Below are 22,088 nucleotides of genomic sequence, written 5' to 3' on the forward strand. Positions count from 1 at the left end.
AATACCACCAAAACAAACACATAAACAAAAATTCATAGAAGACCTAATGCTATCATGTAGAAAGGCAGAACACTGTAGATACACTGCTAGATACCTGACAGATTAAATAATTTTGGGCTGCAGGTATGGGTCAAGTAATAGAACCACCTGCCTCGCAAGTTCAAGCAGGTCCTGAGCGCAAACCATGAACCCTAAACCCACCCCTGCTTAGTTTTTTCAGTCATACCAGTAAAGTAAGGTGATGGGGTAAAGATCAAATAGTATTTCCAAGATTAGTTGTTGTAGAGAAGATCCCACCCTTGACTCATTAAATATATATAATTTTTCCTGCCAGTCCTGGTGCTTAAACTCAGGGCCTGGGCACTGTCCCTGAACTACTTTTGTTCAAGGCTAGCACAGTACCACCTTCAGCCTTTTCTGTTTAGGTGATACTGAGGAATTGAAGTCAGAGCTTCATTCATGCTAGGCAAGCACTCTACCACTAAGCTATACTCCCAGCCCCAAGTTAAGTAGTTTTTAACTTCCATTCTGTGATGGTATGATTTTGTGCAGGTTTTTAGGAAGATGTACACAATATAAAGTATATAAATACACTATATAGGAATACAAATTTGCTGCTTTATTTGCTTTCTTTTAGATAGAATGACTTCATCAGAATTACCCATTATTTCTTGTCAAACCCATGAGTGTTACATGCAAGCTAGACACATGATTGACTATTCTAGAACCCTCTAGAATACAAAATCACCAAAGAAACACTTCAGTACTGGATCCTACCTAAGATGATAGCCATTTTCTGCTTTATTCAAAGGATGCTAAGGTGTCCTGATCAAGAGCTAACCCATCTTACACCCATCATACCACTTTGAAGTTCGATCGATATACTTTTAGCTTAAATGGCAAGAGCAAGGAAGCTTTCTGTAGGAAATAATGACGTAGTTAATTAAGGGCCTATTTTAAATTTTCATTTAGGTAATAGCAATTTCTGAATTACTTAATCCAAATTCCTGGCAATTGTAAAACAAATAGGCACTGGAGAGAATGAGTTCCCCTCCCTCCTCTGCCAATGGAAAGGGATCAGTTTTGTAAGTACAGTCATTCATCATTCATTTAATTATTTTATTTGTTTGTTTGTTAGTTTGTTTGGGTGGTTCTGGGGTTTTAACTTAGGGCCTTATTCTTGCTAGGCAGATTCTCTACCACTTTAGCCACACCCCTAGCCCTTTTTGTTTTAGCTATTTTTTGTTGAGGTCTTGCTTTTATTTCCTAGAGCTAGCCTTGAACTGCCTTCCTCCCAACCTTTACCTCACCTGAGCTCACATCACAGGCCTTTATTTACTACTCAGTTGCTGAAATGTAATAATGGCTAGCTTTTAAACATCCCTGACATAAAATACCTAGTCTGACATAAAATCATAAAATCTTAGGGGAAGTATATTTGTCTATACCTTTTTTTTTTTTTTTTTTTGTCGGTCATGGGGCTTGAACTCTGGGCCTGGGTGCTGTCCCTCAGCTCTTCAGCTCAAGGCGAGCACTCTACCACTTGAGCTACAGCGCCACTTCCAGTTTTCTGGTGGTTTATTGGAGATAGGAGTCTCACAGTCTCTCCTGCCCGGGCTGGCTTTGAACCGCGATCCTCAGATCTCAGCCTCCTGAGTAGCTAGGATTACAGGCATGAGCCACCAGCGCCCGGCTTGTCTATACCTTTTATAATCTCCCTGCCCCCCCTTTTTTTTGCTTATCCTTCCAGAATATTTTGTTGTGGGACACATTATTCAATTCAGGAGACGCTTCTGGAGAAGCTGTTCTCTTTTCCAAACACAGATCATGAAACTTGATTGGTTCTCAAAGACTTACCGTTACTATGTATTTCTGAAACTTTTTCAGACATTCTTCAAGGTTAAACTAATTTCATAATAAGACATTTTGCCTTTTACACTGTATTGACACTTACATTGCTAATGCAGAAATAATAGTGTGCAAATTGCTGGCATCTTTGCATAAATCAAAGCAGTAACACCAAATTATACTTTTAGTAGCATTACATTCTTCTTCACCACTATATACTCGATTTTTTTTTTTTGTCGGTCATGGGCCTGAACTCTGAGCCTGGGCACTGCCTCTCAGCTCTTCAACTCAAGGCTAGTGCTCTACCACTTGAGTTACAGCGTCACTTCTGCCTTTTTCTGCTTATGTGGTGCTGAGGAATCAAACCCAGGGCCTCATGCATGCAAGGCAAGCACTCTACCACTGAGCCACATTCTCAGCCCCCCAAATGAAGAAATTTTTTGTTTTTGTTTTTGTTGGTCGTGGGGCTTGAACTCTAGGTTTGGGCACTGTCCCTCAGCTCTTCAGCTCAAGGCTAGCGCTTTACTACTATAGCCATAGTGCCACTTCAGTTTTCTGAGTGGTTTATTGGAGATAAGAGTCTCACAGCTTTTCCTGCCTGTGCTGGCTTTGAACTGCATTCCTCAGATCTCAGCCTCTTGAGTAGCTAGGATTATCGATGTGAGCCACCAGTGGCCGGCTGTGAAGAAAAAAAAATTTGGGGGGTGGGGGGGTCCGGTCGTGGGGCCTGAACTCTGGGCCTGGGCGCTGTCCCTCAGATCTTCAGCTCAAGGCTAGCGCTCTACCACTTGAGCCACAGTGCCACTTCCGGCTTTTTTTCTTTTTTGCTTATGTGGTGCTGAGGAATCAAACCCAGGGCCTCAGGTATGCAAGGCAAGCGCTCTACCACTGAGCCACCTTTCCAACCCTAAAAATCTTATATGACACAAAATAACATCCAAAATACAAGATAACCTATGGGTCTTCACATAAGAAAAAGGTCATTAATACAGTTTCAGATTCTGCATTGCCACTAACTCTTCCAACCTTTAAAAAATATTGATTTTCTTTTAAAGTATCTATACAAAGGGGTTTCAACTCAACATACCAATTTATGAGTATAGTGCAGCTTGATCAATGTTCCTCCTTCTATTGGCCTCTCCCTTTGACCTACAAAGTATATTGCTTCTTGAATTTTGGGGTGTTTTCAGAAGAGAATGTATGCTGGGCATATTGGTACATACCTGTAATCCTAGCTGAAGCAAGAGGATTGTGAGTTGAAGGTCAGACTCAACTATATAACAAGACCTTGTCTTAAAAACTAATAATACGGTTAGCCTTGAGCCCAGGCCCTGAGTTCAAGCTCCATGACCACCAAAAAATAAAAATAATAATATGTACAATTATCTGAAAAGACTACCAAATACAAACATAAAAGTAAAATTAGAAACACATATACAGTGGGCACCAGTGGCTCACGCCTGTAATCCTAGCTACTGAGGAAGCTGAGATCCGTTCAAAGCCAGTCTGGTCAAGAAAGTCTGTGAGACTTTTATTTCCAATAAACCACTCAGAAAACCGGAAGTGGTGCAGTGACTCAAGTGGTAATCTATAGTTTTTTTAAGCGCCTCTTTGGTACTAGAGATTAAACCAGAGCCTCACACTTTCTAGACAGGTACTGTATCACTTGAGCCATGCCCACAGCCCTTTTGTTTTCTAGAGAGAATCTTCCTAATTTTGCCATGGTATCCTCAACTCCCTGTATTCTCTTGCCTCTGCTTTTCTAGTAGCTGAGATTATAGGCATGTGCCACCACACACTGTTTAGACAAAAGGTTTTTAAGTGTTTTAAATTAATGCATATTAAATTTTTTCTGTTTTAATTCCAGTTTGCTAAATAGCAACAAATGTTGCCCATATAACAATTTTTTGGGATTTTCTTTGTTATGTGACCATTTTAAATGATGATCATTTTAATAAATAAAGAGAGCTCTCATGTGCCTTTTACATAGTTTTCCCTAAATGGAAATGTCTTGCCAAACTGAGTACAGTATCAAAACTGGAATTTTGACATTGATGCAATACACCTATGTAATGAAATCACATTTCCCCAATATACCTATGCTCATTTTTCTTTTCTTTTTTTTTTTTTTTTTTTTTTTTGGGTCCGGTCGTGGGGCCTGAACTCTGGGCCTGGGCGCTGTCCCTCAGCTCTTCAGCTCAAGGCTAGTGCTCTACCACTTGAGCCACAGCGCCACTTCCGGCTTTTTTCTTTTTGCTTATGTGGTGCTGAGGAATCGAACCCAGGGCCTCATGCATACAAGGCAAGCACTCTACCACTGAGCCATCTTCCCAGCCCCCCTATGCTCATTTTTCATATATGTTGAGTTCTAAGCAGTCCCATGTATAGGATTCTGTATTCACCAGTCAGTCCAGACACAGAATAGCTCCATCCAATATAAGGATTTTTGTGCTGTTTTCTTCATAACTACATTTATCTCCTTCTACCCCACCTCACCTGTCCCAGTCCCTAGCTACTGACTGCTATTCTATTTCTTGTTTGTTTGTTTACTTTGCAGTATTGGAAATGAAACTGCAGGTTCTTACTTTTTAAGAGTATAAATGAGGGCCGGGAAGGTGGCTCAGTACTAGAGTGCTTGCCTTGCATACATGAGGCCCTAGGTTTGATTCCTCAGGACCACACAAATAGAAAAGACCAAAAGTGGTGCTGTGGCTCAAGTGGTAGAACACTAGCCTTTAGCTGAAGAGCTGAGGGACAGTGCCAGGCCCAGAGTTCAGGCCACACAACCGGGGAAAAAAACAACAACAACTTTCTTTTGTTGGGCATGATAACACTTGCCTGTAATCCTAGTATTTGGATATCTGATGAGGATAGAGAACTAGGCTGTCTTGATATATGATGAGATCCAGGCAGACTTGAGCTATAGAGACTCTGGCAAAACAAAACAGACAAACAAGATCTTCTTTTCTCTGACATCTCTGATTCTGAATGATTCTGTAGTGTTGACCTTGTTTTTCCACTCAAGGCTATCACTCTACCACTTTGAGCCACAGCTCCACTTCCAGTTTCTTGTGGTTAATTAGAGATAAAAGTCTTGTAAAGCTAGGTGCCAGTGACTCATGCTAGAGGCTGAGATCTGAGGATCATGGTTCAAAGCCAGCCTGGCCAGGAATGTCCATGAGACTCATCTCCAGTTAATCACAGAAAACCGGAAGTGGCACTGTGGCTCAAGTAGTAGAGCGCTTGTCTTGAGCTGTAGAGCTGAGGGACAGCATGGAGGCCCAGAGTTTAAGCCTCATGACTGACAAAAACAAAAACAAAGTCTTGTAGACTTTCCTGCACCTGCTGGCTATGAACCATACTTCTCAGATCTCAGCATTCTGAGAAGCTAGGATTACAGGTGTGAGCCACCAGAGCTGGGCTAGCCTGGTTTTGTGGGTTATTTTGTATTTTTATTAGTTTTTGTTCATTTTTTTGTTTGGGGAGTAGAAATAACACATATCAGCCATGACTCCTTAGGAAATGAACACATGAAAGGAGGTAAAAGAGGCATATTCAGGACACAGTAGTTTGGGCCAGAGAATGAATTTCTTTTTCGCATTCTTTATTTCTTTGGAATAATATAGAAGTGGGAGAATCATTAAAGTCCTCGGTGGTAAAAATGAGGTACTCCAGTGTTAGTCATCACTCATTAGGTAATAGCTTTGCTGAAGAAAAATGTGAACTTTAAGCAGGCAGACAATTAGTTGTAGAATGAAAAGATTTAGGAAGAGCATACCATCATGATTTGTATCAGGTATTGATTTTGTTTAGGAAAATTTCTTCTTTGTTAAATTTCAAGCATGATTCATCCATTCCTACACATTGGGAATTTAGACGGGCTTGACTATTAGAATTGCTATTTCTTTGTCTTTACCAAATGAGGCCTAAAGGGTCTTGAACCTGAGAGTGTAGAGGGATCATTGCAAAACTCCTGTGGCAAGTCTGCAGTTTCCATATTGTAACTTCACTGCACTTAGTTTTTCTAGGGCACACTCCAGTGTGAAATAGCCTTTACTGTTGACCTTGACTAGGTACCAATTGATTTAAATTAAGTGTAAAGTGGAGTAAATCTTCTATGAATAATAGAATATATAATTTCTAGGAACTGTTTGAAATCTGATTATGGCGGCAGTGACCGTATGTTCTCCCCTCCTCCCTTTTGTTCTTCCTTGCCTTCTGCTAGAAGATTTGAGATAGTCTCACTACATTACTCATACTGACCTCAAACTTGAAATCATTGTGCCTTGGTTTCCCAGGTTTTTTTCTTTTTTTACAGGAAGAAGTAAGGTCTACATGTAGGTAGTGGGTTTGGGGTTTATTTTTGTTTGTGGTTTTTTTGTTGTTTGTTTGTCACAGGGCTTGAACTCGGCCTGGGCTCTGTTCCTGAGCTCTTCAGCTCAAGGTGAGCACTCTACCACTTGAGCCACAGCGCCACTTCAAGTTTTCTGGTGGTTAATTGGAGATAGGAATCTCATGGACATTCCTACCCCGGCTGACTTTGAACCATGATCCTCAGGTCTCAGCCTCCTGAGTAGCGAGGATTACAGGCATGAGCCACCAGTGCCCAGCTTTGTTTGTGTTTTTTTGAAAGCAGCTGATTTCCTCCATCAATAGTTATATTGTTACTTGGCATGTTCTCTTGTATTCCAACAAGAACTTTGCAGAAAAAAGAAATTTAGATTTCTTCCTCCGTTCTCAATTATTCTATGATCCTGCCAGTCTTTTATAACCAGGAGCTTCAGATTTTTAGAGTAAGCAAAATTATTATTAGAATATATTTAGTTTGTCTCAAATTTCCCATTGATATAGAAAGTCCTGATTCACATTGTGAAAGGGGAGGAAGAGTCTGTCCCAGATATTCCTTAGTGCATTTTCTACCCCTGAAATTATGCTTCAGCCTTGAAAATTTTCTCCATCAATGCTTCTCATGTGTGGGAGTCAGTTGAAGTCAATGTGTAATTACTGGGAAGATTAATGGCTCTGGACCTTCTCTATTCTCTCAGTCTCTATTTCTGTGTCACCTATCTGTCAGCACTCAGAACTTCAGTTGATGATATTAAAGTAATATATTTCTTTTTTTTTTTTGGTCCAGTCGTGGGCCTGAACTCTGGGCCTGGGAGCTGTCCCTCAGCTCTTCAGCTCAAGGCTAGCACTCTACCACTTGAGCCACAGCGCCACTTCTGGCTTATTTTTTTTTTCTGCTTATGTGGTGCTGAGGAATCGAACCCAGGGCCTCATGCATGCAAGGCAAGCACTCTACCACTGAGCCAACTTCCCAGCCTCTTGTTTATGTTTTGTCGGTTTTGGGGGCTTGAACGCTGGGCCTGGGCACTATCCCTCAGCTCTTCAGCTCCAGGTGAGCACTCTACCATTTGAGCCACAGCGCCACTTCCAGTTTTCTGAATGGTTAATTGGAGATAAGTCTCATGGAGTTTCCTGCCAGGGCTGGCTTTGAACTGCGATCCTCAGATCTCAGCCTCCTGAGTATCTAGGATTCCAGGCATGAGCCACCAATGCCCAGCCTAATCTCTGCTTTTGTATCTTAGGTATATGAAAAAGATGGTAAACTTAAATCTGATTTTTTTTCAGATCTGATTTTTTTGTGTTTTTTTATTTTTGGGTCCGGTCGTGGGGCCTGAACTCTGGGCCTGGGTGCTGTCCCTCAGCTCTTCAGCTCAAGGCTAGAGCTCTACCACTTGAGCCACAGCACCACTTCCGGCTTTTTTCTTTTTGCTTATGTGGTGCTGAGGAATCGAACCCAGGGCCTCGAGCATGCAAGGTAAGCGCTCTACCACTGAGCCACCTTCCCAGCCCCCAGATCTGATTTTTTTTTAATAGTGGTTTGTTTGGTTATTTTTTGTTTTGGGGTTTTTTGTGTGTGTCTGTTCTTGTTTTTGTTTTGTACTGGGGCTCGAACCTAGGACATTGCACTTTCTAGGCAAATGTTTTGCTACTGAGCTATATCCTACATCCCATCCACTGATTTTTTATTTTTTTTTGAATGCTGCCTTTTGAACTCAGTACTTGCTAGGCAAACACTTCACCATGTTAGCCATATTTCCAGCCCTTTGTGCTTTAGATTATTTTTCAGATTGGCTTGCTTATGGCCTAGAACTGTGATCCTCTGATCTATGCTTCCTACATAACTGTTGGTCACACTCGGCTTGAATTTTGAGATGCGGGGGAGGGTCTCATTGTTTTTGTTTTTTTGTAGTGGTCCTGGGCACAATCTCAGGGTATGGGTGCTTTTGAGGCTTTTGTTTTTGTTTTGCCCAAGGCTTAGTTCTCAAGACTGAGCAAGCAAAAAGCCCTAAGTTCAAACGCAGGTACCACCAAGACAGGAAAGAGGGAAGGGAGGGAGGGAGGGAGGGAGGGAGGAAGGAAGGAAGGAAGGAAGGAAGGAAGGAAGGAAGGAAGGAAGGAAGGAAGGAAGGAAGGAAGGATCTTATATATTTTCTAAATACACAGACAACATTTTGAAAATTTCCGAAACATATTAGGTAGATAAGTCATACTGAAAGAAAGATTGATCAGCCAGGTGCTAGTGGCTCCATACCTGTAATCCTTGCTATTCAAGAGGTTGAAATATGAGGACTGCAATTCAAAGCCAACCTGGGCAGGAAGTAGGGCTGTGGCTTAAGTGGTAGAATACCACCCTTGAGGGAAAAGACAACTGAGAATGTCTTGGCTCTGAGTTCAGTCCCCAGAACCAGCACTGAAAGAGAGAGAGAGAGAGAGAGAGAGAGAGAGATCCTCATAAAACAATTTCCCTAGATCCTTTAGAAATAGCAGCCAAAACTTTGTTTTTACTGTGTAGTATACTTCAAATGTAAGTACCCAACACCATAAAATTTACGGTGAGAAAACATCTGTTAAGTTGGGCTTATCCCTAAACAAATTTTAAACTCTAGAATTACTCAATTTTACTTGAAAGTAGAGATAGGCTTCCATTTTAAATCCTAAAGTGACTTCAGAACCCACCTGTTTGGTAGTTAACTCTAAGTGTATATATTAGGGATCATAGTTACATTTAAGAATCTGGGTGACTAAATGGCACACAAACTGGGGTTCATAGTTCTCAGGTCAAAAAAAATTATTTTTCTAGTCTGGGGCTTGAATTGAGGGCCTGAGCACTATCCCTCAACCTCTTTGTGCTCAAGGGTAGTTCTCTATCACTTGAGCCACAGTGCCACTTCTGACTTTTTCTCAGTGGTTTTTTGGAGGGAGATAATAGTCTCACAGACTTTTCTGCCTGGGCTGGCTCAGATCTCAGCCTCCTGACTAGCTAGGCATAAGCCACCACCATTTGGCTTCAAATCATTTCTTCAAAGATGAAAATGTCATAGCTTACTAATAGCATTTGCAACACTGAGGTCATTTGTCTTACTTAAGTCAAAGTAACAAAACAATTTATCAGGAGGGAAAAGTAGTGGGAAGGTTTATTGAGGGGAAGAGGCACACTCAGAATATTTCTAATATAGCTGTCTTATAAGAAAATATAAACCTCCACCGAGCTGCAGTTTAAAAAAGAAAAAGTTGTTTACTGAGATATCAATTGAGCCTCTAAGAAAGGCCATAGGCTTCAGAATCAGACCTGATAAAACCTCATGTTTAATTAGAATTCTGAATCTCTGAGCCTCTTCTTAGGCAGGCACTCTACCACTTGAATCACACTCCACACCTCTTTTCTGATTTTTATTTTTCTGGAGAGTGTAAATGAAGTAGTGTTTGTTCCTATGTATAGTAGAATATAAAATCCTGTAAAGCCACCTAGGTTATTAGATGAATATCACAGATCTGCTTATAATCTATTATGGCTTAATGTAGATTATAGATGTGACCAAATGGTAGTTTGCAGAGCCAGAGCTGTAATTAAAATACTGTTGTGCTTCTCTATGATCTCTCTCTAGATTTCTTTTGTTTTTTTTTGGTAGTGAAAGTGACAAAAATTTATTATGAAAGGAATATATGTTCAGTTGACAGATCATCTCTAGAGTGTGCCTCTTGAGATTTCTGTTGCAAACTAGAGGGAAACTAAATAGTTCCAAACCCAAACAGAAATTTCTTCACTTTTCCACATACAAACTCTTTTTATTTTATTTTATTTTGTCAGGGCTTGAACTCTGGGCCTGGGCATTGTCCCTCTGCTCTTCAGCTCGAGGCTAGTGCTCTACCACTTGAGCCACAGTGCCCACTTCCAGCTTTTTCTGTTTATGTGGTGCTGAAGAATCAAACCCAGGGCCTTATGCATGCGAGGCAAGCACTCTACCACCGAGCCACCTTCCCAGCTCCACAAACTGTCTTTACTAAGTAAATAATGAAATAAAGTCATCCTCATGCAAAAGAAATCCTTAGCTCTTTTTGGTAGTATTGTTCATATATATATAATATATATCATATATATATATATCCGTTCCTCATGTGTTAGTAAATTAGGTTATTCTTAGCAGCCAATGGTTCTTCAGATATTTTGTTTAAAATACATATTGCTCAAAGGCAATAGTGGCGTTTGCAACTTATATTTGTATGTTGTATTCTATATTGAGGGGCTTGGCTTTATCTAGAACACTTTCAGAGAAGAGCCTTCCTTGTTGGCTAGTGGGATGAGGAGAGAGACTGAGGGAGATATCTCTCTGGGGACTTGCCCTTTGTGTCTGGAATTGCTGTCACAGTTATTGGAACAGATTGGCAACAGTACATGTACAAGCATGCAATCAGCAACTTCACAGGAGAGAAGGCTTAGGTCAATTTCTTTGTACAAGAAAGAGGCCCTTGCAGGAATTTATCTTGCTAGGAGAAAAAAGTACAGAGAAAGGAACAAACTTAAGTGAAAGAAAGAAACGTACTAGATGGGTGCTCTGGCTCACACCTGTCATCCTAGCTACCCAAGAGGCTGAGACCTGGAACATCACAGTTCAAGGCCAACTAAGGCAGAAAAGTCCCTAAGATTCTGCCTCCAGTTAACAGAAAACACACACACACACACACACACACACACACACACACACACACACACACACACACACACACACACACACACACACACACACACACACACACACACACACACACACACACACACACACACACACACACACACACAAATTGCTTCCAGGGCAGCCACGAGTAGAGATGATCTGTATTGTCTTTATCTAATTTTCCCTTCCTAGTGACTCTCAAGTGTTTTCTTATAATGTTCCTGAATGAGTTTAAGGATTAGAGCCATATTCAGATACTGCAAAGGACCGTTAGGGATATTCCAGTTTACATCTTCTGTGTTTATAGCTTTCAGGTTTGTTTGTTGTTTTTTTTTTTTGATATTTCAATCGAGAGAACAGATTCATTTCTTTACATGTCACATTTATCCTTAATTCACACTGAAATTTTCATGATCAGTGAAAACACTTAATTTTTATGCTTAATTTTCATCATTTCAAAATGATTTCACATACAGACATTAGTATAACATGAGGTTGTAGGGTGTTTTGAAACAATACTGTCCATGGCAAATGGTGTGTTGGCAGGTGATCAATGTGAACATTCTATGGTGACCTCTCACCATGATCATCATATGATGCAATCTTGCCTTCTAATCCAGTTGTCACTCAAGAGTCATGATGTTCACATTTGTGAATAGTTTGGTTACTCTCAGGTTCCTATCTAAAGTCCTGAGAAATGGGAAGTCTGGGCTGTTGCTGTGGAGGTATGTTCAAAGAGTTTCTGAATGCTGTATAGCCTTCAAATTTATATATGAAAATTTTCAAGAGTCACCATATCCTAAGAAGGTTGCCAATTTAAATGATTAATTCCCTATTTTCAAAAAAGCAAAGCATGACTTTGGCAGAAGTTTTATACAGTCTCCTACTTCTATTTCATTGTATAAAAAAGGTAGAGTAAGGTGTGTGTGTGTGTGTGTGTGTGTGTGTGTGTGTGCGCGCGTGCGTGTGTGTGCATGTGTGCATGCATGCGCGTAAGCAATAAGGATATGTTACAGCAACTATTTAGGAACCAGAGTTAATCAGAATCAGTGTATGAGCAGACTGTGGTCTCACATTGTTAATCTGCAATGTTGATTACATTATAGGCCAGAAACTCAGAGCCAACTGCCAAGAATGGAGGTAGTATCCAGAAAACTTCTAGACTAGTTTTTTTTTTTTTTTTGGGGTCCGGTCGTGGGGCCTGAACTCTGGGCCTGGACACTGTCCCTCAGCTCTTCAGCTCAAGGCTAGTGCTCTACCACTTGAGCCACAGCGCCACTTCCGGCTTTTTTCTTTTTGCTTATGTGGTGCTGAGGAATCGAACCCAGGGCCTCAGGCATGCAAGGCAAGCGCCACCTTCCCAGCCCCTTCTAGACTAGTTTTTGAGGCTAGGGAGGTACATATATTGGGGAAAGAAAAGTGGTGGATTACCAGTAGAGTGATAGTTATGTAGTAAATTTAGAACCAGAACTCTGTTGCAGAACTGTCCAGAAGTTTGGGTTGTGGATATATGTGTAACTCTCTCTGAATGACTATTGAAGAGCTATATTTATCCTGACTACAAATCTTTCATAAGGAGGAGTCCTAATCCTTGACTATTGTTGTCTATGTTTACTAATTGGTTTCATACTTAATCTTCAAAGGAAATAAGTTTATATATGTATTGAGTGCCACTTTGATACATGAGAGAGAGGAAAAAAGAGAGATACTACTACCCATTACAACTTCTGTGTATCTTCTGTGTTATCTCTGGTGTTTTAACTGTTTTTTTTTTTTTTTTTTTTTAAACTGTTTTTATCTGTGTGTACACTGTTAGTTATATCTTCAGATTGCTGTGGATTGACTCTTGGGTAGTAATAGCACCTTCAGACATAAATCTGAAGTTAGAGTTCTACTCCAAAATGCCATTGTCATTAACTACCCACTGTTATAATCTCTGAGGGTCAAAAAATTCCCATCAGATTGCTCCCAGCTCTCCAGTATCTTTTAAGTACATTTCCTTCTAGCTAAAGTTGTATTAAAGCTCCTAAGATTATTAGAAATCATGGCATTGCTAAATCTGAATATTCCTTTGTCTCCATGTGTATTTATATAATACAGTTAATATACTGATCGTTACTGGGTTTTGGTGGCTCATGCCTATAATCCTAGCTACTGAGGAAGCAGAGATCTGAGGATTGTGGTTCAAAGCCAGCCTGAGCAGAAAGTCTGTGAGACACTTACCTCCAATTAATCATGAAAAAGTTGGAGGTGGAGCTTCGAGCTCAGGCCCCAGGACCAGCACCAAAACACACACACACACACACACACACACACACACACACACACACACACACACACACACACACACACACACACACACACACACACACACACACACACACACACACACACACACACACACACACACACACACACACACACACACACACACACACACACACACACACACACACACACACACACACACGGTGGAGCTTCGAGCTCAGGCCCCAGGACCAGCACCAAAATACACACACACATGCTAGATTGGTAAGAAGGAATAATGGTTACAGAAAAATACCTCAGAAGCTAGGTCTTGTCTTAGTTAGATGCTTTAATATAATCAAAATTGGCCCTGATTCTCTTATACTAGAGAATTTTAATGAGACAAGAAAAAATAGAGCCAGATGCCAGCGGCTCATGCCTGTAATCCTAGCTACTCAGGAGGCTGAGATCTGAGGATCTGGTTCAAAGCCAGCCCAGGCAGGAAAGTCCTTGAGGTTCTTATCTCCAATTACAGGAGATCAGAAGTAAAGCTATGTCTCAAAGTGGTAAAGCATTAGCTTTGAGCAAAAGAGCTCAGGGACAGTGCCCAGGCCCTGAGACAAGCCCCACCCAAAAAAAAAATAGAGTCTGAAAAACAAAAGACAAAAACCACTTCTAGCCAAGCAGAGTTTATGAGGAAAAATTCCTAGTAGGAATAGAACTTCTCTTAGCACAGGGTGCTCTCATCTAAACCTCTACATTTGTAGTGGTATCATGAGCTGGAACTTAAAGAGGAGGACATATATCTCTACTGCACTCTGATAGCAAAGGATATAGGACTAGATTAACTGTTTTCTAGTATATTTAGTATTTTAAATATTTAGATGTCTCCTCTAAATGATCCTATTGCTCAGCTACTACTTTCTCTTCCTCCACAGATGGAGTCCCCTGTCTCCACACCAGCGGTGCTACCCTTGCACCTTTTGGTGCCAGTAGTCAATAATGACATCTCATCCCCCTGTGAGCAGATCATGGTTCGAACCCGATCAGTTGGGGTCAACACATGTGATGTGGCTCTAGCCACAGAGCCTGAGTGCTTGGGCCCCTGTGAACCTGGAACCAGCGTCAACCTCGAAGGCATCGTGTGGCAGGAAACAGAAGATGGTAAGTGCTATCCATGCTTTCCCATCCCATCGCAACCTGCTCTAGCAGAAGAGCCAGTAGGGGCTTACTGTTATAACCACTGCCAGATATTTGTACGGAGTCTTAGGTTCACATCTTGCTAGCAGTGAACACACACAGAGGATAGCAGCAAACTCCTTAGCAGAATCTCCCTCTCCTAAAGAGTGCCAATGCCAGTGTTTTACACCTAGAAGCATGGCCAACTCCTTCCTTCCACTGGTTGCCAGCCACCTACACCACTTCATACATCTGTCACTTGGCACAGACTTTATAAGCCAGGTCAACAGGGAATTGTTTACATGGTCTTGTTTTCAGTCTTCCATTAACTAAACAGTTGACTTGCTGTAGGTTGCTGCTGCCCAACAGATTTCTTCTGTTTGGAAAGTTCATAAAAGTAAACAAATGTAGAATAAAAGTACAAAGGTATTTAACCAAGTAGTTCAGCTTTCTTGGTAACATCTGGTAGCAGCAGGATTCTCCAACATATTCTTTTAATAAAGAGTCCAAGTCTTCATCAGAATATATGTGGAGGAGCTAGGTCTCAGTGCCATCATGTTTCTGTATCAGTAGCCAGATTTTCGAAGCATCCTCACTCTGAGGAGTTTAGAGGCCCAGAAGAGCACAGCTAATTACTTTGATTATCACAGACCTAACTAGTCAGAAATTCAGACATTTTAGGGCTAGTGGCTCAATACTAAAAGCACCTACCTAGGAAGTGCAAGGCCATGATTTCAAATCCCTGTACTACAAAATAAAAAAGAAAGAAAGAAAAACAGAAAAAAAAATAGAAAAAGTAGGCATTTTATTCTAGTTATTCTACCAGAATTCTGTTCACTTGAATATTTTGTTGTTCGATATTCCAAGTCTTCTGTGCAGTGGGTGCTAATGTGTTCTAGATAAAGCATTCTGTATTCTTAGCTATCTCGTTATTAGGAATATAGTAAATCTTCAGCTTTCAAGAATATTGCTGATGAGGGGCTGGGAAGGTGGCTCAATGGTAGAGTGCTTGCCTTGCATGCATAAGGCCCTGGGTTGGATTCCTCAGCACCACACAAGCAGAAAAGGCTGGAAGTGGTGCTGTGGCTCAAGTGGTAGAGTGCTAGCCTTGAGCTGAAGAGCTCAGGGACAGCGCCCAGGCCAGAGTTCAGGCCCCATGGCCAACAAAAAAAAAAAGAATGTTGCTGATGAAAGTGGCACTGTGGCTCAAGAGGTAGAGCGCTTGCCTTGAACTGAAGAGCTCAGGGACAGTGCCCAGGCCCAGAGTTCAAGCCCCATGACCAACAAAAAATTAATTAATTAAAAAATAAAAAAATATGTTAGTTTAAAAAATATTGCCGATGAAGTTTACTGTGTGCCTGAGACCATAGTGAAAAAAAAAGAAAAGAAAAGAGAATATCTATGTACCATTAAGCAACCTTCAGGACCTCTTGCCTAAATATATTGAATATATCAATTAATTTCCTCCCTGCCATAGGGATAGGACAGATTTTTCTTTTCTTTTCACTCTGAAGGGCAAATTTATGATTTAGTTGTCACTATCAACCAATTACCACATTCCTGTCTGTGTGTGTGTGTGCACATGCATGCATGTATTTGTGTGCGCACTAGTACTAGAGCTTAAACTCAGGGCCTAGGTGCTCTTCCTTAGCTTTTTTGCTCAAGGCTAGCACTCTACCTCTTGAGCCACATCTCCACTTGCTACTTTTTGCTGCTTCATTAGAGATAAGACTCTCAGGAATTTTCCTGCCTAGGCTGGCTTCAAACCTCAATCCTCATATCTCAACCTTCTGAGTAGCTAAGATTACAGATGTGTACCACTGGCCCCTGGCTTTAGGTACTCTTAATATATCCTACCCTTTCTTCCCCTCTCCTCTCTCCTTCCATTCCTTCCTTCCTTGTCTTCCTGCCTCCCTGATTTTGTTTCCTTTTCTCTATTTTCCTTTTTTTCCTCCATTCTTTGCCCTCCTATTTTCGCCCCTCTACTTCCCTGCTAAGATTATAGGCGTGAACCACCATGCCCCAGCTTTTCCACTATTTTAGAAAATCTTTTTTTTTTTTTTTTTTTTGCCAGATGTGGGGCTTCAATTCTGGGCCTGGCTGTCCCTAAGCTCTTCAACCAAGGCTAATGCTCTACTGCTTAAGCCACAGCACCACTTCCGGTTTTCTGAGTGGTTTATTGGAGATAAGTCTCACAGACTTTCTTACACAGGCCGGCTTTGAACTGGGATCCTCAGATCTTAGTCTCCTGAGTAGCTAGGATTACAGGCGTGAGCTACCAGCGCCCAGCTAGAAAATCTTATGAGCTCAGTGACTTGTTTCTGTGTTGTGCCAGTGTTAGGACTGAGGAACCTGGTCTCTGTCTCTTAGCTGTTTTTTTGTTTTGTTTTGTTTTGTTAGATGCTGGTCTCGGGGCTTAAACTGATGGTCTGGGTGCTGGCCCTGAGCCACTTTTTCTCAAGGCTAGCACTCTACCACTGGAACCACAGCTCCACTTTGGCTTTTTTGGTAGTTTATTAGAGATAAGAGTCTCATAGGCTTTGCTGCCCAGATTGGCTTCAAACCATGATCCTCAGATCTCAGCCTCCTGAGTAGCTACCATTACAGATATGAGCCATTGGTGCCTAACTGTCCCTTTTTCATTTAAGGCTGCCACTCTACCACTTCCTGCCCTTTTTTTGACAGGGGGCGAGGGGTGGGGTAGGTAATTGGAGATAAGAGTCTCCTGAACTTTTCTTCTTGGGCTGGCTTTGATTCATGATCCCCAGATTTGAGCCTCCTGAATAGCTAGAATTATAGGCATGGGCCATTGGCATCTAGTTAGAGTCCCTATTTTGTCACCAACACTTAGCGCCTGTAATATGCTTTCAAAAATATTTGACTCATGGGCTGGGAAGGTGGCTCAGTGGTAGAGCGCTTGCCTTGCATGCATGAGGCCCTGGGTTCTATTCCCCAGCACCACATAAGCAAAAAGAAAAAAAACCCAGAAGTGGCGCTGTGGCTCAAGTGGTAGAGCACTAGCCTTGAGCTGAAGAGCTGAGGGACAGTGCCCAGGCCCAGAGTTCAGGCCCACGACTGGACCCAAAAAAAAAAAAAAAAAATTTGACTCGAAAATGAAAACTAAATTGGGCATGGCACACACCTGGAATTCTGGCACTTGGGCAGGAAAATGGGAAAGCTTGAGGCCAAGCTAGACTATAAAATGAACTCCAGCCAGGTGCCAGTGGCTCACGCCTGTAATCCTAGCTACTCAAGAGGCTGAGATCTGAGGATCACAATTCCAAGTCAGCCTGAGCAGGAAAGTCCGTGAGACTCTTATCTCCAATAAACCACTAGAAAACAGGAAGTGGTGCTGTGGCTCCAGTGGTAGAGTGCTAGCTTTGAGCTGAAGAGCTAAGGGACAGCCCCCAAGCCCAGAGTTCAAGCCCCATGACCAACAACAACAAAATGAACTCCAGGCCACCATGGGCTTTGTAGATCCTGTCTCAAAAAGAATTATTTTTTGGGTGAATAAATGAGTGCATCCATATCACTGTTATTTCTGGATCTATGCTAAAATATTTAGCAGATATTATAATGCTTCAATTTAGTAATCATGTCAAAATAATTTCTGAACTTCTCTCACATTCAGAATAAATCCCATAAGTTTAAGACTGGTTTCATTTTTCTAAGTCTATAAGATTTGTAGGGGTTTTGTTGTTTTTTGTCCATTGTAGGGCTGGAACTCAGGGCCTGGGCACTGTCCTTGAGCTCTTCTGCTTAAGGCTAGCAAGGCTAATGCTCTACCACTTTGAGCTACAGCGCCACTTTCAGTTTTCTGGTGGTTAATTGGAGATCAGAGTCTCATGGCCTTTCCTGTATGGACTGGTTTTGAACCTCAAGCCTCAAATCTCAGCCTCCTGAGTAGCTAGGATTACAGACATGAGCCACCATCACCTAGCTTTTTTTTTCCTTGTCAGTCATAGGGCTTGTACTCTGAGCCTGCTCACTGTACCCTGAGCTCTTTTGCTCAAGGCTAGTGTTCTACCACTTTGAGCCACAGTGCCACTTCTGGTTTCCTGGTGGTTCATTGGCAATAGGAGTCTCACAGCCTTTCCTGCCCAGGCTGGCATCGAACCTCAGTCCTCAAATCTCATCCTCCTCAGTAGCTAGGATTGCAGGCGTAAGCTACTGGTGCCAAGCCTTCTATTTTTGTTTTGTTTTGTTTTGGGTTTTTTTTTTTGGTTGCAGGGCTTGAACTCTGGGCCTGGGCGCTGTCCCTCAGCTCTTCAGCTCAAGGCTAGTGCTCTAGCACTTGAGCCACAGCACCACTTCCAGTTTTCTAGTGGTTTATTGGATATAAGAGTCTCACAGAGTTTCCTGCCTGGGGCTGGCTTTGAACCACGATCCTCAGATCTCAGCCTCCTGAGGAGCTAGGATTACAGGCGTGAGCCACCGGCGTCCGGCTTGTAATTCTATTTTTAATACTACATTTTCTCCCACTTACAGTATTATATTTCAAGGTTTAGTTCTTCACTCTTTTTTCTTCTCATCACAAGGGTAAAAGAACTGTTCTGCAATGATATACTCTACTTCCCTTTGCTTTCTGGCCATCCCTGAGAGTCTTACCTCAATTTTCAGTTGGCAAAGGTCTGATTGAGATCATGGTTGGTTCACTTTCCTTTTCAAGTCACAGAAGAATTCCTGTAAAAATGATTCCCTAAAGATTATAAGATCTAGAGAGTACTAAGTCAGTCCTCAAGTTAATAAGAACTACATAGAGATGCTTTGGGGGAAAAAATTCTAGGCCTTTGTGCTCTGTCTGTATCTGACTTTTTTTTTTCTTTTTTGAGTTCCTTTTTATTTTTTTGCTTTTATTTTTGGGCCAGAAAACTACTATCTTCAAATAGAACAGTTCTTCCAGCTTAGAAAGAAGCTGTGAAGACTTGGTCTATGGGTAGAATGGAGGGTGCTAAGGCCCCTGTAGAAATGAATCACCTTGTAAGAATAGTATTACAGGGGTCATAGTGGCAGTGATTCTTGGTTTCTGTGCCTTTCATTTCTACAGTATTTCTTTCCTCTCTTCTTCCTAGCACTCATGTTAGACTTTACCCTAGAGACATTTTGATTTTTTTTTTGTTCTTTGTCAGTCGTGGAGCTTGAACTCTGGGCCTGGGCACTGTCCTTGAGCTCTTCAGCCCAAGGCTAGTGCTCTACCATTTGAGCCAAAGCACCACTTCTGGTTTTCGGGTAGTTAATTGGAGATAAGACTCTCACAGACTTGCTGTCCTAGCTGGCTTTGAACTTAGATCCTTAGATGTCAGCCTCCTGAGTAGCTAAGATTACAGGTGTGAGCTACTGATGCCTGGCATTGATTTTTTTTATTATTATTATTTTAATTTTATTTTATTGTAAAGATGCTGTACTGAGGAGTTATAGTTTCATTAGTAAGGTAATAGGTACATTTCTTGTCGAACATTGTTACCCCCTCCTTTGTTGATTTTTTTTTTTTTTTTTTTTTTTTGGCCAGTCCTGGGGCTTGAACTCAAGGCCTGGGCACTTTGCTCAAGGCTCGCACTTTACCATTTGCATCACACCACCACTTCAGGCTTTCTCTGTTTGTGTGGTACTGAGGACAAATCCAGGGCTTCCTGCATGCTAGGCAAGCACTCTACCACTAAGCCACATTCCCAGCCCTATTTTGAATTTTTTTTGCAGATTCTTCTCTTTAGGCTGTTTATAATTCAGCCAGCACTGCGAAGCTCCTCCTTGACTCAGTCTATCCTTCAGACTGTTAAGAATACCCAATGTAGCCCAGTGCTGGTGGCTCGTGCCTCTAGTAGGCTCTCAGCCTGCTGAGATCTGAGGATGGAAGTTCAAATCCAGCCTAGGCAGCAAAATCCGTGAGACTCTTATCTCCAATTAATCACAGAAGAGACCAGAAGTGGTGTTGTAGATCAAGTGGTAGAGAGGCCTTGAACAAAAGGAGCTTAAGAACAGCACCCAGGCACAGAGTTCAAGGCCCAAGACCAGCAAAAGACAAAAAAAACCCAAAACAAACAAAAAGTAAGAATACTCAAATGTAGTGTAGTATGTTTTCTTTGTTTAGTTGCTGTTGAAGCTTATAAGGATCTGATTACACTGATTTGACTGTGACTTTCTCACTTCAAATCAAAGTAGCAAATACCAAGTCTATTCCAGTTTTATGAACTTTAATCTTAACCCAAGGCCCTAGAGACAATATATAAGAAGCCTTAAAATAGGGCATATGTCAGGTACTAGTGGCTCAAATCTGTAATCCTAGCTACTCAGGAGTCTGAGATCTGAGAATCATGGTTCAAAGCCAGCCCAGGCTGGAAAGTCTGTGAGACTCATCTCCACTTAACCACCAGAAAACCGTAAGTGGCACCATGGCTCTAAGTGGTAAAGTGCTAGCCTTGAGTGCAAAAGCTCAGCACCCAGAATTCAAGCTCCAGAACTCTCTCTCTCTCTCTCACTCTCTCTCTCTCTCTCTCTCTCTCTCTCTCTCTCTCTCTCTCTCTCTCTCTCTCACACACACACACACACACACACAAATAGTATAAATAAGCATATATATTGGGTATGGTGACAGATGACTTTAATCCTAATTTCTATGAATCTGAAACAGGAAGATTGCAAGTAAATTCAAAGCCAGTCCAAGCAAAATTAATGAGACCTTATTTCATTACAAAATAAACATCTTGGGCTGGGAATGTGACTTAGTGGTAGAGTGCTTGCCTTGAATACATGAAGCCCTGGGTTTGATTCCTCAGTACCACATACACAGAAAAAAAACAGAAATGGTGCTGTGGCTCAAGTGGTAGAGTGTTGGCCTTGGAAAAAAGAAGTCTTGGGGCGGGGGGAACTGGTCATGGTGGCTCATGCTTATAATCCTAGTTATTCAGGAGGCAGGCATTGGAAAGACCATTAGCCAGGCAAAAAAAATTTCAGGGCACTACCATGTTATTCTTTAAAGAATAACATGGTGAAATCCCTGTCATTCCAGCTAAGTAGAATGATGGGCATAAACACAAAATCCTAATTGAAAAGTAACTAAAGGACTGGCGGCATGTTATGTGATAGAATGTTTCCCAAAAAGTGGGAGGCCCTGAGTTCAAACCTCAATGCTATCAATAAATAAGTAACTGAGTAAGGAAAAAACAAAAAGAATAAAATTAAGGCTTTAGTCACACAAGTACTTGGCTGGCTTGTATAAAACTCTGAGTTTAGCTGGGCACCGGTGGCTCACATCTGTAATCCTAGCTACTCAGGAGGCTGAGATCTGAGGATCACAGTTCAAGCCAGCCCTGGCAGGAAAGTCCGTGAAATTCTTATCTCCAATAAACCACCAGAAAACTGAAGTGGCTCTGTAGCTCAAGTGGTAGAGCACTCACCTTGAGCTGAAGAACTGAGGGACAGCACTCAGGCCCACAGAGTTCAAGCCCCATGTTCTACAAAAAAAAAAAAAAAAAGGACTCTGAGGTTTTTGTTGTTGTTTGTTTGTTTGTTTTTGCCAGTCCTGGGGCTTGAACTCAGGGCCTGAGCACTGTCCCTGAGCTGCTTTTGCTCAAGGCTAGCACTCTACCACTTGAGCCACAGTACCCCTTCTGGCTTTCTCTGTTTATGTGGTACTGAGGAATGAAACACAGGGCTTCATGCATGCTACCTGCCATGCACTCTACCATTGAGCCACATTCCCAGCCTGAGCCACTCTTTTTTAGCTTTTACTTTTTTACTTTATTATTTTATTCCTAGGCTGGCCTAGGTCTGATCCCTCTTTTTTTTTTTTTTTGT

At 41.7% G+C, this 22,088-nt stretch overlaps 1 protein-coding gene across 2 annotated transcripts in view; it reads left to right on the top strand.

The window, feature by feature from the left end:
- Positions 1 to 22,088, top strand: part of Znf609 (zinc finger protein 609) — a 155,390-nt gene that overhangs the window by 99,946 nt on the left and 33,356 nt on the right. For both annotated transcript variants that reach the window (XM_042687746.1, XM_042687747.1), the window contains one exon: positions 14,054 to 14,279. In XM_042687746.1, the coding sequence (XP_042543680.1) occupies positions 14,054 to 14,279 (226 nt within the window). The remainder of the gene's footprint in view (positions 1 to 14,053; positions 14,280 to 22,088) is intronic.

Source organism: Dipodomys spectabilis, unplaced genomic scaffold (assembly GCF_019054845.1).
Source record: "Dipodomys spectabilis isolate Male_0828 unplaced genomic scaffold, ASM1905484v1 ptg000108l, whole genome shotgun sequence".
NCBI classification, from domain to species: domain Eukaryota; kingdom Metazoa; phylum Chordata; class Mammalia; order Rodentia; family Heteromyidae; genus Dipodomys; species Dipodomys spectabilis.